At 38.0% G+C, this 12,599-nt stretch overlaps 1 protein-coding gene across 1 annotated transcript in view; it reads left to right on the top strand.

The window, feature by feature from the left end:
* Window positions 1-12,599, top strand: part of LOC124621663 (transmembrane protein 192) — a 37,684-nt gene that overhangs the window by 11,261 nt on the left and 13,824 nt on the right. Inside the window, exons 4-6 of the mRNA XM_047147158.1 lie at window positions 2,226-2,340; window positions 3,382-3,543; window positions 9,661-9,772. Of these exons, the coding sequence (XP_047003114.1) occupies window positions 2,226-2,340; window positions 3,382-3,543; window positions 9,661-9,772 (389 nt within the window). The remainder of the gene's footprint in view (window positions 1-2,225; window positions 2,341-3,381; window positions 3,544-9,660; window positions 9,773-12,599) is intronic.

The following is a 12,599-nucleotide window of genomic DNA, read 5'->3' as shown; positions in this document are numbered from 1 at the left end:
GTTGGAACAAACAGAAACTCTAAATGCTAAGTGTCCTCTGCCATGCACTTCACAGTGATTCTAGAGTTTGTATGCCGATGTATCTTTAGACTGTACCTGGTTTGGTGTAGTAGATAGTCTGAAGGCCCCAACCTGATCAGGGTAAATAAGACGAAAATGTTACCTTGAATTCTGAGCATTCATCTATAGATGTGACCAGCAGAAGCTTTCCTTCACTTCCAGTTGTTCAGTTATATTTTGCCTTTGAATGGTGATTAGCCACTATATATACCCTACACATAAAAGTTTAGTCAAATAAATGTCTTGTCTAAGACTAACTGTAACATTTTTAAGACAGATGTGAAATTCAAGCCATTTTTGTGGTGGCATTGTTTACAAATGTGCCTATCAAATATTCTTTGTACCTAGTATCCTATTTCTTTGTAAGTGGCATGGTCAAGCTATTTAAGCACACTCTTATATCTACTCATTTTCTGTACAATGGCCATACAGATAGTGTTGCAATGGGAATCCCATTAGCTCTTGATGTTACAAACTTTTTCATGGAGAATTTCAGGGATATTGTCCTACACATGGCACTATTAAGGCCTAGTTGTTTCTTCCAATATGTTGGCAACACATTCATCATTTGGCCCCAAGGATGTGAGAAACTTGTTCTTCTAACATCTTGATGGCATAAACAACAACATCCACTTCACCATGGAGGTAGGAAAAAAAGAAGAAATTGCATTGCCCTTCATCAGCATTCTCGAACATCGCAAACAGAATGGATGACTTGGCCACAGTGAGTATAGAAAACCTACTCACACCAGTTAATAAGTGCACACCATCAATCACCACCACCTGGCACAGAAGTGCACTGTCTTACAAACACTGGTGCATCGTGCAAGAAAAATACCAGACACCAATAACTGTTAGTGAATACGTATCAGTTGTTCCTGAAGCAACAGTGTTCACCAAATAAATAAAGTGATCTCAGGCAATAAGACCACTGACACAGAGCAGGAAAAGAAACTTGCTTTCTTGGTGCTCTGTGGCTTTGTGTAGGGTAAGATAAGCTGCCTACTGAAAAGACCCAAATTCAAACTGACACTGACAAAATCTGGCATCTACTGAAGGTCTCAGAACACTTGGGTCTCTCAGACGACGTTTGAATGTGGCCAGTCTTGTGTCGGAACAAAGTGTAGAAAAATGCAGGTACAAACATGAGAGATTTTATCACTTGTGCTAGCTTAAGAAATCCACTTTAGTTCAACATCCTCTAGAAAATGGTCACTGGACCACATTCGATGGAACCTCTGTTGTGACTCGCACTAATGACTTCTAGGACTGTGTAGTTAAAGAAACCATCAACATAAAGATCATTGATAGAGATGGCGACCTGCAGCTTAATGCAGCGGGGCATCCAGTGACAGCAAAGCTGAAACGGACACCTAGAATGCCGAGACAATGTATGCCCATATATGGCGACGGCGCAAGCACCAGAAATGTCACAGCTACCAGCTAGTGTATGTAAGAGCATACCAGCTGGCCATTCCACTGACAGTCTTACCACTTGACCATGGGCAAAAAGTGCTTGGTCAAAAGCTCTTGGAATTTTAACCATTTGATGCAGCTAGACACCAGATAACTCTTTTCATGTGTATGTCTGATAGTTATATTTTGCTTGGCTTTAATTTTGGAAATTGCACCACATGTGCCATCATCACTACTACGAGTTCACATACAATTCTTCTCTCAAATGTCACAGAGAAACTTATATCACATGAATAGTTGTTTCTTGGTAATTTTTCTGAGAATGGGGCATAGCGGTAAGACACTGCACTTGAATTTTGAAGGACAGAGATCAAATCAGTGTAGCCATCAAGGTGTAGGTTTTCTGTGGTTTCCCGAAATCTCTTAATGCAGACACCAGGATAGTTGCTTGTAAACAAACACGTCCAGCTTCTTTCCGTATCCTTCCCCAATCCGAGATTAAGCTGTGTTTCTTATGACCTTATCATCAATAGGAAATTTGACACTAATCTTTCCTCCTTAGTGTTTAATTTTCTTAATTCTACATCACTGAGCATGGTTTGTTTGGGTGAAAAATTTGTGATGTTGTATAACTGAGTGATTATTGCTATTTCAGTGTATTCAAATGACATGCTCGTAAACAATTTCATGTACTGACACCCCAGTAATGTAAGAATCAGATGGCAATAACATTTTGCAATTTGTTCCAGATTTTGCATCACTTACTTAAAAAGAAACACGATAGCCTAAAGATCTATGGCTACCTTGATTTTTATAAGGAAACAGAAGATCAATTCAGACTTCCTCATCATGTGGTTTCTGCATGTATGTAAATCTATTGTTAGTGTATATAAATGTTTATGTGTTAAATAGTCAAAACGCATGCTGGAACAGCTGAATTTCACAAGACTAAGTTTCACTCTTAGGAACATATTATTATAGGTCTGATATAACTAAATTTGAGTCACGTTAATATTCATAAGTGGTTAATTATTTATACTTTATCGGACAGATTATTATGATTGATTTTTACTCACACAGGAATCTTTAGCCTAAAGCTAACATCACAGTATTAATGTGTGAAAAGAGGAATTTAAACTATTAAATGCTATTGTCATAGAATAAGTCTCATTTATTAACTATTTTGGCAAAATAATCAGATTTAGAAATCACAGAATCATTGTTTTTTACTAAACAAATATATTAACAGAATGACCTTTTTACCACAAATTGGGAAAAATGGCAAAACTGATGCAGATTTGCCAGAAAGGGAAATCAGTTCTACAGACACCTAGATGGAAAGGAATGTGACATACGGTTGAAAGAATATCATCTGTTGGGGGGGGGGGGGGGGGGGGGGGGGACTGGCAACTGGCAACCAGAGTTTTCACTTCATGAGCATAGTAAAGGGTAACAAGAGTCACTGGAAACAGCTCAGTGCATAGTTTGAACAGCTTGCATGTGACTAACCTAAATGTTACCAGATGGTATGCAAGAAAATGGAAGCATACGAAGCCTCCTCCTTATGCGTTTTTAGAAATCCACTGGATCACTTTCATTATATGAAATGAAATGTCTTCTATGTGTGAGAACAAAACATATATCTTGGGACAAATTATATACCTTAGAATAGCTACAATAGGTTATTGCAGATTTTTTTTCTTTTACATTGATTTATGACACTGTAAAAGTCTGATTAAGGGTTTTGGCTGAAAGTGATAATGTATTTTGTTGTGGAGAACTGTTATTTGTTGTGGCCATCCTGTCATCTGAGTGTATGCAAAGACATGTGAACAGATAGATAACAAAATCTTTGTAAAATTGTTGTGCCACAAGTGAGTATGATTTCATTTATCTTTTTTCTAGGGAGTGTGCTGCTGCTCGTCGTTGATTCACTGCTTCATCAACTGTATCCAGACATGGCAGCTCACTGTGAATCAGGAGGACTTGTCCGACCCATTGTATACCTCGTTATACTCTTATCACTGGAGACCATTGTACTGGTTATCTGCATTGGCAGTTACATAAGTAAGTAGAAAAATCTTATTTCCTTGTACAGTCTGTCTCAATTGCTTGTGTCTTTTTTACACCTTCAAGCCATCTAATTTAGTATGTGGTATTGATTTGATTTAATGTGGAAGATAAATCAACTGTTGCCCACATTGAAATTAATTTTATTATTCAATATGTCTCCCTGCCATTCAAGTAAAATCAACCAGTACCCTTGGAGAGTAGTAGGAGTCCATTTACTAGGTCTGTGTTAGACACAATTTCTTCAGGGATTAGTGGCTGAAATGTTTTGTGTCCTTTCGGGCTCCATACTCTGCATTGGAATATTAAATCTGTAGCTTCATCCCTCATAGTCTACATTTAGGGACTTCTTTATCTGTTCCCATCATGTATAGATGTTTTTTGAGTTTTCATGCCCAGACACTAAACTTATTATGCCACTTGTTGACTGCATGATCCCGACAATACAGTGCTCCATATTCACTCATCAGCAGTAAGATTGGCAATAATGATACCAACATTTTAATCTCTGTTGATTCAACACTACAGACAAAAGTCCAAAATAAAATTACAGAGACTGAATAATTAGTGTAGTTATGTTTAGCATTATCATTATGTACTTCACATAGATCACTTGTTAAATATTTTATTTACATTTTTGTGGTGCTGGATTCATACTCGGAATTAAAGACAAAACACCACCAAAATAATTGCAAGATACTTTCTTGGACAGGTGCAGAGGTGGAAGAAAAATCACACACACACACACACACACACACACACACACAAAATAAACTAAGGGCTAGGTTACAGGAAAATTTTGTTAGACTGCAGAACGAGGCAATGTTGAAGAGAGAAATGATTTGTTCATTTGTTTATGTATTTTTAATCATTTTACATGTATTCATGGCTAAAGTGCATAATTTGATTATTTATATACAAAGTTCACATATACATGGTGAACATAAAATCCAGGAACACTTTCAATTATTTATTGCACAAGAACCAAACATTGTACAGATATCATACATATGTCATTTTGAAGAGAAACCCTGAAACTGAGCGAGCATTCTGTGTGTTGGAGTTCAACAAAAACAAGTGTGCTACAGCTGTTCAGTGGATGTTTAGAACCAAGTATGGTAAGAAGCCACCAACAAGGAAGGCCATTTACCACTGGCACAACAAATTCGTTACGACCGGTCGCTTGTGCCCAGCAAAGAGAAGTGGACGTTGAAAACTGTACGGACCATTCTTCTTCGCCGAGAGCACTCACTGTCACTGGATATTCCTACTCAGACATGTTGCAGCAATGGCTGATGCCTCAAATGCAATCGGACTCTCCATTCATCTTTCAGTAGGATGGGGCTTCACCCCATTTTCATTGTGAAGTTTGTGGGTACCTGAACACAGAGCTGCTGCATCAATGGATCAGCCGTGCTACAGAACAGGACAGCTGTTTCATGAAATGGCCTCCCCGATCACAAGATTTCACTCCGTGTGACTTTTTTTTCTGCGGGGACACATTAAAGATCTGGTGTATGAACCATTTCTACCACGTGATGTAGCAGAGCTCCAGGAGAGAATACGGGAAGCGGCTGCCACAGTCAACGATGCCATGCTGGGATGGGTATGGCACGAATTCGATTACCATATTGATGTCTGCCGTGTCACTCAAGGATCACATTTCAAATGTTTGTAAAAAACTTTCAGAGTTTCTCTTCAAAATGCAGTATCTATGACATTTGTACAATGTTTAATTCTTGTGCAATAAATAATTGAAAGTGTTCCCAGACATTATGTACACACTGTATTAATATTTATATAAGTATAGCTAATTTTGAAAAACTAGAAGAGCATCAATAGGTAATTGTTTTTATGCTTAATCAAACGATGGAAAAATTCAATATGGAATAATGACAGTATGAAAAGCATAGACTGCTACTCACTATAAAGCGACTCACCATTTCCACTATATGGCGAGTAGCGATCTATCTGTTTCATAATACTGTTTTTATACTGAGATACAGTAATCTATGTGTGCTAGTAACTTACAATTTCTGTGATTCAACAATTGTTCATGGTCTGTTGCTCAAACTGTTAAAAATTGAGACTTCCTTCGACGAATATGTCCCTTTGGTTATGAGAAATGTTTTTTAATTTAGCTTTAAGTAATTCCTCATTGTGTGTGTATATGTAATCCAATAATTTCTTGTACCATATTGAGACTCCAAGTTACGGATTTTGGTAGAATGCCTCAGTTTGAAATAGCTGTGTTTTTTTCTTATGTCATAGTAATCTATTTCACAGAGTTTCGCAAAAATTTTTTAAAAGCATTTTATGGTTTTTAAATACAAAATTCTTTTATTGCATTTTCAGTCTTATGTCATGGAAACGGTACCATAACTAATTTCAACTACTTCAAAAGACAACAGATAGTTGTTTATAAGGTGAACACATGCTGTGATCCTTTTCCTACTCGTGGAAGGAATAATACCTACTTAAATTTTTTCGTGAATCAAAACAGTTTATGGTGAAGGTATTATGAACAGAACAAGTGTGTTTGAGCGGTATAATGAGTGAAGTGAAGGCAAAAACATTTTCATGATGAACAGAGGAGTGGAAGGCCTTTCATTTTGATTGATGAGTTTGTGCCAAAAATAGAGGAAACTGTTCGTGAAGACAGCCGATTGACAGTGGGTGAAATTTCTGCACTGTTTCCACAACTCTACAGAACTCTATTATATGGCACACTCATAGAAACGCTGGGTTACTGGCAACTGTGTGCAAGATAGATCTGGATACAGCTGACAGAACAGCACAAGAAAAATTACTGTGGGTTAGTAGCGCCGGCGAATTACATGAGCAACTTGAAATAGGTGAGGATTTTCTGAGCTCTATTGAGACTGGAGATGAAACATGGGTGGCTCATTACATGCTTGAGACAAAAAGACAGACATCACAGTGGCATCACGCCAATTCCACATCTGCTAAAAAAATTCAAAACCACAATTTTGGCCAAAAAATTCATGACGTCAGTGTTTTGCGACTGAAAGGGCATCATTTCGGTCAAATTTCTGGCTCAGGGGGAGACTGTCACTGCACAAAAATATTGTGAGACCCTAAAAAAGCTGAAAAAGAGCATTTGAAACAAAAGGGGGGGGGGGGGATTACTTTGTGAACATGCCTCATACATGAGAGATATAATTGATACAAAAATCAAGGCCTGTGGGACACTGTGCAGTGCTGCTTCAATTATGGGCTGAATATTAATTTATTTCTGATTGCATTGATAGTTCATATTTTTCCGATTTCACAATTGTATTGATATGCAAACATGAGGTAATTGTTATTAGATGCCATTAGTTTCTTCCAAAACAGTACATAGCTGACCAGATAAAATGTCTTTGTGAAGTCTGAAAATATATTCTCTTCATTCTTCCCTCTGTCAAAATAGAGTGCAGAAGTGCCATAAGAACCTTATATTTGTTGTGGTGTTTCCCAAAAATATTCTGGGTTCTACTTGAAAATTGTTTCATGGGAGAAGGCATTAATCTGAGCTAGCCTCACAAACTCAAATATCTTGCCAACTCTGAGAATTAAAGCTATTGGTCTTTAGTTCAAAATTTCCTCCTTTGCTTCCATTTTGCTTGTTGCTCTCACTGATGCATCCCTGCATCCCTGTTGATAAGATTGTCCGCCATATGGATATCGATGGCCTCCTTAACAACACAGTCCCAGAAAGATGACGCTGGGGATAAAATTTCTGCCTGTTCATAAAGCATATGATGTCCCATGTCCAGGCAATGCTCTGCTACCACTGATTTATCAGGTTGCCCCAGGCATGTATGACAATGGTGTTCAACGCAACGTTCTTGCATGGTTCGCCATGTCTGTTCAGTATAAGATTTTCCACATTGACATGGGATTTTATACACACAGTGTTTCCTGATGCCAAGGTCCTCTTTGACCGAGCACAATAAATTCCTAAATTTTGCTGGTGGCCAAAAAACACACTTGATGTCATGTTTTTTGAGGATTCTTTCTGTTCTCGAATACATGGCACCAAAATAGGGCAAGAATGCTGTTGCAGTGGGTGCCTCCACATCTTCATTTACATCCCTGCTTCGAGTTTGCTTAGAACGGAATGCATGGCATATCTGCCTATCGGAATAGCCATTCTGTTGGAATACCATTCTCAGGTGTTGTAGCTCACCAGGGAAACTGTTGGCATCTGCGTATTCTATGCACCAAAGAGTGTAGGACACTACCGTGTTGCGCAGGATGATGGCAACATGTGACCTGCAAATATAGCTCCATATGAGTTGATTTGTGATAGACTCTGTGTCCCAGTGTACCATCAGCTTTTCTGCTGACTAAGACATCCAGGAATGGTAAGATGCCATCCTTTTCCACTTCCATTGTGTACTGTAGATTGAGATGGAGTGAGTTCAGATGCCGGAGAAGCACCGATAATGTCTCTATTCCATGGGGCCACACCTACAAGAGTATCATCTACATACCACCAGAAAGAAGAAGGTTTGAGACTTTGGTGGACCTTAGCCTGTTGTTTTGACCAGTCAGCTGGTGCCCATGTAGTGCTATCCATCCAATCCCAGAATAATGCTGAGAGTTTTGAAAAGATCTTCAGATGCAGTGATAGCAATTTTGTGGATACCATGTGCAGTTCCCGTCTTGTATAACGTACCCTCTCTCTCACTAGGGCTACACTCACATGTCGTTTAATTCTAACACTGGCCGCAGATTCAATATGATGTTTAAATTTTGCAAATGTTGGGACAGTTTGCTTGTCAAGGCATCTCAATAAAAATGCCGTAGTGCACAGTAATCTACCTCTCTTATTACATAACTTGTCAAACTCGTGTATGCTGTTGGCCATGTCTCAGCAGCTCCCAGCAGGGGGCACCAGGAGCACCACTTTCCACCAACTACGAGCGTCTTCCTACGCACGCGTATTTCCTGCACGCGGCATGACGTATTCCGATGCTGCCATGCAATTATCATCAGTCACACCCTGCAGCAGTGACAGCAGCAGTTACCACCACCTGATGATGTCGAGCAGTTGCATCGATGAAATATTGTGCGAGTTACACAATACGATCTGGCGGCAAACCCGAGAACCATATTTGCAGATCTAAAATTGTTAATAGTGTTTCATACAGACAGTATTTGGAAATGCTTAATTTTGTTTCATATCTGTTTGTATCATCTTTGTCATCTACTTTTATTTTGAAATTTCCCAGTAGATTGAAACTGTGTATCAGATCGGAACTCGAATCTGGGATCATTGCCTTTCATGGACAATTACTCTACCGACTGAGCTCTCCAACTATGACTCATGACCCATAAGTAAAACTGTGATGGCAGCACATGAGTTGTGCTTGGATAGCTGTTAGCAAGGCAATTGCTCAGAAAAACAAAGATCCCAGGCTCGAATCTTGTTCCAGCACACAGTTTTACTCTGCAAGGAAGTTTCAAATCGGTGCACACTCTGCTACAAAGTGAAAATTCATACTGGATACTTTTGTTTTGTTAACTTTCCTCAATTACTTGGTTTAACCTACTCTCAAAATACCTCAATCTCCAATCCATCTTTGCTTGTGTCTGCTTTGTTACAAGATGAGTTTTCCTCTCTCAACATGTTATTCTTTCTTTAGAATTGCATTGCATATGGTTACTACATTGTTCATCATTACTTGTGAGACCATGACTACAGTCCCATTAATTCCCCACTTCCCTGTTCCCTACACATATTTTTGTCCTTCTTGTATCACAGTATCCTAGCTTACTTACTCATATTTGCTTATGCAGTTTTTTCCTAATTAGCATCCAAAACAAATCTTTGTTTCCTTAATCTTTTGCCTAGCATTCACTTTTGGATTTTTCTGCCCGGATAAGATTCAAAAGTAATATATATAGCTGAATTATTGTTTTATCTGCTTTGCAAACTTGGAGCCAGTTTTTATTATGAAAATTAAGTAGTTATAATGGGGTTCAGAATGACCTCATATTGATTTGCTTTCTCTCTGCTTTGAAACATTGAAAAGTAAAAGCATTTATACATTCATTTGTATTATTACGCATACTGTAATGGCATAATATCTCTGCACGCACTAGGAAAAGTGTACAACTTTAACAAGAAATGTCCTCTACCTGATGCGCAACGTGATGAATGGCTGTTACAAAGAGAAACAGAAGGACAACGTAGTGCTTCAGAAGTTGGTTACAGGTAAGTTCGTGACTCTTTTTATTTAGTATTCTCTGTGTATTTATAAATTGTCCTATTCATTATCTGTCAAGTGGGCTCTTACAGAAATGTGATTCAGAAAGCTTTAATGAGCTGCAGAATATTGTTCCACTCCTTTCTGACAAAAAAATTCTTGTTGTTGAGAACTTTTTCTTTGCTAATTATGTTCCAGGTTTTAATATCTTCCATCTAATGTCCATTTTATAAACAGGGTGTCTATAAATAATAATGAGTCCAAATTTGGGGAAAACTGTGATACAGTAATCTATGTGTGCTAGTAACTTACAATTTCTGTGATTCAACAATTGTTCATGGTCTGTTGCTCAAACTGTTAAAAATTGAGACTTCCTTCGACGAATATGTCCCTTTGGTTATGAGAAATGTTTTTTAATTTAGCTTTAAGTAATTCCTCATTGTGTGTGTATATGTAATCCAATAATTTCTTGTACCATATTGAGACTCCAAGTTATGGATTTTGATAGAATGCCTCAGTTTGAAATAGCTGTGTTTTTTTCTTATGTCATAGTAATCTATTTCACAGAGTTTCGCAAAAATTTTTTAAAAGCATTTTATGGTTTTTAAATACAAAATTCTTTTATTGCATTTTCAGTCTTATGTCATGGAAACGGTACCATAACTAATTTCAACTACTTCAAAAGACAACAGATAGTTGTTTATAAGGTGAACACATGCTGTGATCCTTTTCCTACTCATGGAAGGAATAATACCTACTTAAATTTTTTCGTGAATCAAAACAGTTTATGGTGAAGGTATTATGAACAGAACAAGTGTGTTTGAGCGGTATAATGAGTGAAGTGAAGGCAAAAACATTTTCATGATGAACAGAGGAGTGGAAGGCCTTTCATTTTGATTGATGAGTTTGTGCCAAAAATAGAGGAAACTGTTCGTGAAGACAGCCGATTGACAGTGGGTGAAATTTCTGCACTGTTTCCACAACTCTACAGAACTCTATTATATGGCACACTCATAGAAACGCTGGGTTACTGGCAACTGTGTGCAAGATAGATCTGGATACAGCTGACAGAACAGCACAAGAAAAATTACTGTGGGTTAGTAGCACCGGCGAATTACATGAGCAACTTGAGATATTGCTACAAACAATTAAAATTCTTCAAAGCAGAGCTCCTCAGCATCGACACACTTCTGACAAGTTGAAAGGCGTCCAGAAGAACTTTTACAATGTGTCCCTCAAGCAGCACATCAAAGCTTTAGTCTCATGGAATTGTCCTTTAGTAGCTGCATCCAATTGGGAATAGTGTCTAGCATCTCTCACTTCACCCTTCCCTTCAGTTTTTGCAGCACTTCCACATATAAAGCAGCTATGATGTTCTGTCCCTCATGTACAGATTCATGATGGACCACGCCTTTCGCATCAAAAAGACCATGACTGTGCCCTTTGAACTGCTCATTCGAGTCTTTGTTTAGTGAGAGGATGCTAGTGTGTGCTATTTGGAGTTTGTATTCAGAAACCCACATTTTATAGCAGTTATCAAATTGTCGAAAAAATTGAAGTTTTCTTTTAAGGCACTGTAAAAGAACTTCACAAAGAAGCACACAGTTTTGCCTTCAGTCATGTCAATTGTTCTGGGATGAGCTTGACACAGATTTTTTTTCATATGTAAATCCTGGGTAAAGATGATACGCACAGTCATTTTATCGATTCCTGTGTGGTCTGTGATCATTTGAAGGCTTACCACTGGGCTGAGTTCAATTTATTACATGCATGTTGCACATTGTCCCTGTTCCTGCTGATGGATGGTGCATCCTGTATGGAGTTCACATCCCACACTCCCTTAACCATCTTTGAAGTACTTGTGTCGTCTCAAAGCAGCAGTTTTTATAGGCTTTCACTTCTATACACTTTCTGAATCATGAACTATGTCTTTGTAGCTAATGTTTTGAGTCCCACACAGACTCGGACGGCATAGTACTTTTCAATAGTACATTGCATTTTTCAAGGTTTGACTCAACCTATGAATATAAGTACACGAAAATATTGATGCAAAACACAGGAAAAGTCATAAGCAAATGATAACAAGTATGTATCGAAGACTACTACCTCCCTCCCTCCCCTCCACCTTAAAATCCCTTTGTTTTTATTCCTTTTTTATGATGCCATTTGAACAGCAATAGAAATTCGTTTGCTTTTACTAGTAAGCTACAATTTGAAATCTGTATCTTAAACTGTTATCAAAATTCAACATATTTGCAGATGCAATGTTTGTTCCATGGCATATGCTTCTTAGAAGTAAAAAATTAAGTTACAGTTTACACCTATGGTGAATTTTTCTCACACAACACCACCTTCATTTTCATTTCATACAAGCATCATAGTACAGTATATTTATAGCTGTTGGGCCTCAGTATTACGCCCCTTAGTATTGTGGGGCATTGATTTTGACACAGTATGCACATTTGGGAGTACTGGGGTCCAAAACTCCATCCATCTGCCCAGACTTAGGTTTACTGTCATATATCTGAATCAATGAAGGCAAATGCCAGGATGTTTTCTTTGAAAAGAGCACTGCTGATTGCCTTTTATATTGTTATCCACTATGAGTTTGTGCGCTGTCTTTAATGAGCATTTCACGAACAAGACATTAAACTTTAATCTTGTGTCCTTTCAGTGACCAGTCATATTCTCATGATCCATTTCATCAGTGTGTATATTATGATGAAACTACTGTACATTAATGATAAAATCACAGTGGAAATCTTCTAAAACACAAACAGTGATTTTTCCATGACAGCAGGTTGCTGTGATCCTTGTAGTAACCCACAGACAAGT

This window comes from Schistocerca americana, chromosome 1 (genome assembly GCF_021461395.2).
Source record: "Schistocerca americana isolate TAMUIC-IGC-003095 chromosome 1, iqSchAmer2.1, whole genome shotgun sequence".
Taxonomy (NCBI): Eukaryota; Metazoa; Arthropoda; class Insecta; order Orthoptera; family Acrididae; genus Schistocerca; species Schistocerca americana.
This window is presented reverse-complemented; position numbering and strand designations above follow the sequence as displayed.